Here is a 5,267-nt window from a genome sequence, read left to right on the forward strand (position 1 = left end):
GCAAACAATATTTATTCTATTCTCAATTTGACCACAAACGCCAAAAACAAAAGTTTGACAATAAATAGTATGCATGCGTGTGTGCGTCAAATACATGGTATGTAATGTGTGTTAGTTTTTCATTATTGATTTAATGTATCTTTTATGCATTATTTTTAAAAAAATATTAGCATTGTGCATTTCTTCTCTATATTCTCTGTAAGTGTGGAAAATTTCATACTCCTCCGTCCGCACAATTTTCGTAAAAAGGGATACAACGTTTTTGCTTCACGTATTAATATATAGATATATAAAACTACAGTGGTTTTTACGGATGTTCCGTTATAACTACTGAACCATGCATCCAATTGACTTAAAACTTGGTATCCATGTAGAAAATACATGTACTTGGATAGGCTAATATTTATATGAGTGTTGGACTCCCTACACCAGTTTGCGGGGGCATTAATGATGAGAATTTTTGTGGGGGTGAGAAATAATAATGTTAATTTTAAATGCCCAGCGAAGCGGACGGGTAGTTTTTGATACGAACAATCCATCTAATCTAGTTTCAAGGACACGACAGACAACGTCAACCGGCAATAACAACTTCAGATCGAACGGGCGATATGCATACCTATAATATAGCGAATAAAGACTGTTATACTATGACAAAATTTAATGCATTATTAAACTTAAAACAATTTATTTAACTGTTTTTGTTTAGATTGGTGAACGAGCTTACGGCTCGCTAGGCGTTACGTTTTAACAGGAGCCCATAGAGGTGACAACTAGAATGCTGCCACCTACCTTGAGACATGAGGCTTTAGTCTCAATTGTATTGGTCTGTTTCGCCTTTCAAACAGGATTGCATTATTTATTCGTAGTTAAAATAATCGGTACGGTAATTACGGGTACGTACCACGACCCTGCCTATTTCCGCCGTGAAGCAGTAATGCATTTCGGTGTGAAAGGTGGAACAGCCATTGTAACTATAGTGAGAACTAAGAACTCATATCTCAAGGTAGGTGGCGGCATTTACGTTGTAGATGTCTGTGGGCTCCGTTAACCACTTAGCACCAAGCGGCCTATGAGCTCGTCCAACCATCTAAGCCATAACGACAACGACTGCATGTAGGTCCTCAGTTTGTCCCCTTAAAGCTTTAAGCACAAACATCAAATTCTCAAACTCACTCATCAAACTCTATTTTCTTGTGTAAAATAAAATGTAGAGGAATATAAAAATGAAAATTTAAAACGGTGCTTTAAAATCGCTACCCAAGAACCGATATACTTAGAATAATCTTCCTTATAAATTCCCTTCATGAAATCTCAGAGCTGCTGGCAATAAATAAAGACACGTAATTAATTGTGTCTCTTGAAAGAAAACGACTAGTTACGGGCTTCGGTTTTGGCCGCGCGAATAAAAATCAAATCGAGCAAAGTCGTTTGACAATCGTATTTTTATTTGGAGCTCACAGTCCACCTGCTGTTAAGTGGTTACATGGGAGCCCATAGACATCAATGACGTGCATGCGCCACCCACCTTGAGATTAAGTTCTAAGGTCTCAGTATAGTTACAGCGGCTGCCCCACCCTTCAAGCCGAAATGCATTACTGCTTCACGGCAGAAATAGGCAGGGCGGTGGTACCTACCCGCGGGACTCACAAGAGGTCCTACCACCAGTAATATCCTACCTAAACTTCTAAACGTTTGAACGTACAAAACTACTGTCGAACTCTTTTATAGATATCGTCACAAAATTCTTTCTTAAGTTTCCAGCATTTTTTCTTAGTTCTTTTTAAAAAAGACTTATTTATGGCAAAGTACATAGGAAGCATTTAGTGGACGGACGCTTTGTGAATGTTACAGACTTTTTTTTCTATTGCCGTATAGGCAGACGAGTATACCGCCCACCTGATGGTAAGTTGTTAACGTCGCTCATGGACGCCAGCGATGCCAGGGACAGAGCCAAGCCGCTGCCTACCATTTAATTCTCTCCACAAACCTCGTTGGAAGAAGGACATGAAGACTAGTTGTGTCCTGCTATTTCATGCGTTATATGTTTAAGTAATTACTAATTTACACTGGTGGTAGGACCTCTTGTGAGTCCGCGCGGGTAGGTACCACCGCCCTGCTTATTTCTGCCGTGAAGCAGTAATGCGTTTCGGTTTGAAGGGTGGGGCAGATGTTGTAACTATACTTGAGACCTTAGAACTGATATCTCAAGGTGGGTGGCGCATTTACGTTGTAGATGTCTATGGGCTCCGGTAACCACTTAACACCAGGTGGCCTGTGAGCTCGTCAACCCATCTAAGCATTAAAAATAAAATAAAAAAATTGCATTTTTTAAACATTGGGAAATATTTTGTTTTTTTTTTCGGTCCAAAAACTACAGTCGATTGTAGATTCGTCGCAATGTACATTATTAAATCAGACAATACATTATAGTATATACCCGCATTACCGCGATAAAGTACAGTTGTGTTTTAATGTAGCTCCAAATATTAATTCAAATTCTGTTCCTAAAGTGTCTGAGCTCATCAATTATGCACATATTATAGTTAACTTGCTGTGTAGTGATACAAATACAGTGTATATATGACATCGAGTGCCGGGAATTACATCTATAAAAGGAAATTATTTGAGTGATTTTAAACAATTGGCAAAATTGAGGAATCTATCTACCCTCACCTTACTTAACGAGGGCCTTTCTTAGTGTGCTAATTTTAGTGTGCTAATGATAAACTTGCCTGTTTTTGTTGTATGAGGGCCATTATTAGTGTGCAGGGGCTATTACTTATGAGACAATATTTAAGAGAGAAAAAAGAAGTGGGAGCTGTAATCATTTAGTAGGTTGAATTTATTGAGCACTCAGGATGGTTCACTGCTCGGAGTGTAAACTGAACATTTTAGTCACCCAGAGGCGAATCAAATGCACTAATCCGGACTGCCAACACAATTACCATCAGGACTGTGTCAAGTACAATGATACTACCACCGCTCGCTCTAAATGGATTTGCCCCGATTGTACAATACCGCGCCCAAAAAGTGGAAATACACCTCTTTCCATGTCGAAGAATAAAGACATTTCGGATGCTTCTGCACCCTTATTGGGAAGTCAAGAATTAATTCTATTAGAAATACGTAATCTACGCCAAGAAATGTTGGACAAATTTGAGTGCCAGAAATCGGCGTTCGAGAGATTTAATGCAATTTTATGCAAGGTTCAAATGGATATGAGTGAGTTGCACTCCAAATGCTCGGGTCTGCGAGAGGATCTCAATGGTGCTATAAATACATTGCAATTTCTATCTGCATGTCACGACGATCAGCAAAAACTGAATGAAAAAACAAAAAGTGACTTTTTGGAATTCACTAAGTGCAGCAACAGCCTCCAACCAAAACTATCAGAATTGAACCGTAAAATCGCGTATATGGAGCAGTTTGCAAGACAGTCAAACGTTGAAATTCAGGGGATTCCAGAAAGACGCAATGAAAACTTAATGTCTATAGTTAAAAAAATTGGAAATACGGTTTCCTGTAATTTACAAGAAACTGACATTCTGGAATTCCACAGAGTTGCTAAGCAAAATACCAATTCGAATCGTCCGAAAAACATTGTAGTGAAGTTAAACTGCCCACGTACTCGAGACAATCTCCTTGCTTCAGTTAAAATCTTTAATAAAAACAAGCACAGTGATAACAAACTTAACACTTCCCATATTGAACTTCCTGGTGAACAGCGGCCTGTGTATGTTACTGAACACTTGTCACCTGAAAATAAAAAACTTCATGCCGCTACTAGAATAGCTGCCAAGGAGAAGAATTACAAGTTTGTTTGGATACGAAATGGTCGCATCTTCGTACTGTTATGATGCCCTCTGGTTCCTAGCTTTCCTTTCATCATCACCTTTCCCGAACAGCATCAGCAGTTATGATCCTTTATTAGAGAACAATCCCCTCCCTATCCAGTCAGTCCTATTCCTAATTCCACACGGCACGGTTGCCGTCATTAATCGTGAAATCTTTATATATTCATTTTTCGTCAATAAAAATCTTTTTTAAAAAGATAATTTGTTAATTCCGTATAACAAATTGGTGGCAGCGTAAAGGGATCAAAACAAAAGGTCCTCGGTATCCTCCAAACCAGAAATCATCAAAACGAAAGTGCAAAACAAATACTAAAAGTGGAAATAAAAGTGTGAAAAGTGGAAATAAAAGTGTGAAAAGTGGAAATAAAAGTGTGAACTTTGAAAACAAGAAAACTTTTGTTTACCATAAAAAATAAAATTCAAGTTCGCCTGTTCGAGCACGTCTACTTTTGTTCGTCTACTCAAATTGGGTGAAGCCGAGCCCCTACTATATCTCCATCCTGAGACTACACAATCCATCACACCAAGGCCAAGCAACAGAAGACACAGCATCATGCTCCTGAAATTCTTCCTATGGTGGTGTTCATCTATGTAGTAAGTGAAACAGTGCTATCTCGAGTCAAGAAATTGCAAATTTATAGACATTACACAATTAGATAATAGCATATGATATCTCCTTATTAATAAATTAATATAATCAGCAAAGAAAATTGTTCAAAAACCGTATATCAAATTATATAAATTACATCGATATAATTTTAATAACTTAAGTTACAATTTTAGTCCTTGAGACCATCGAATAGCTTCGTCAACCATCCGGTGCTTATCTCGTCGAGACAGTAGCGTTATCGAATTACTTGTTGGTCCGACTATTACACCGTGTCGTAATTTCATTGTTGCTTAAATATTTCTCGAACTTTAACAACCATGTCCAAAAAAGAAACGCAAACCACAAAAACCGAAAAGGGAGAATGTATACAAATAGGGACATTGTTCAAATTTATAAAGCCCTTTGACGGATCACGTGACAAACTAACACCCTTTTTAACAAACTGCGAAAACGCAATCGATCTTGCTTCAGAGTCACAAAAACATATACTACTAAAATTTATTCTATCCCAACTTGAGGGAAAAGCTGAAATTGCGTGCTCTATTAAAGACTTTGACTCATGGGATCAATTAAACGACTTCCTCAAGACACAATTCGGAGAACGAAAACATTACACACACCTTTTAACCGATTTACAAGAATGTCGCCAACAATTAAACGAATCAGTTACGCAATTCGCGTTACGCTTAGAAACATGTCTTTCCAAACTATTAACGGAAATAACGCTATGCAATAAAAAAGATAACGAACTAGTCGGTCGCTTAGCAGCTATGGAAGACCTAGCCCTTCATACCTTTTTAATC

At 38.0% G+C, this 5,267-nt stretch overlaps 1 protein-coding gene across 1 annotated transcript; it reads left to right on the top strand.

The window, feature by feature from the left end:
* The first annotated feature begins 2,440 nt into the window (after positions 1 to 2,440).
* On the top strand, positions 2,441 to 3,857 carry LOC149499695 (uncharacterized). The gene has a single exon (XM_089738934.1). The coding sequence runs from the start codon at positions 2,859 to 2,861 to the stop codon at positions 3,855 to 3,857; it is 999 nt and encodes a 332-aa protein (XP_089595060.1). The 5' UTR covers positions 2,441 to 2,858.
* The last annotated feature ends 1,410 nt before the right edge of the window (positions 3,858 to 5,267 follow it).

The sequence above is a fragment of the Bombyx mandarina genome, chromosome 28 (genome assembly GCF_030267445.1).
Source record: "Bombyx mandarina strain Sakado chromosome 28, ASM3026744v2".
Lineage (NCBI taxonomy): Eukaryota > Metazoa > Arthropoda > Insecta > Lepidoptera > Bombycidae > Bombyx > Bombyx mandarina.

Bases quoted from the DNA above. Each gene is read 5' to 3' on its own strand.
- LOC149499695 (XM_089738934.1), top strand. From the start codon at position 2,859: ATGGTTCACTGCTCGGAGTGTAAACTGAACATTTTAGTCACCCAGAGG.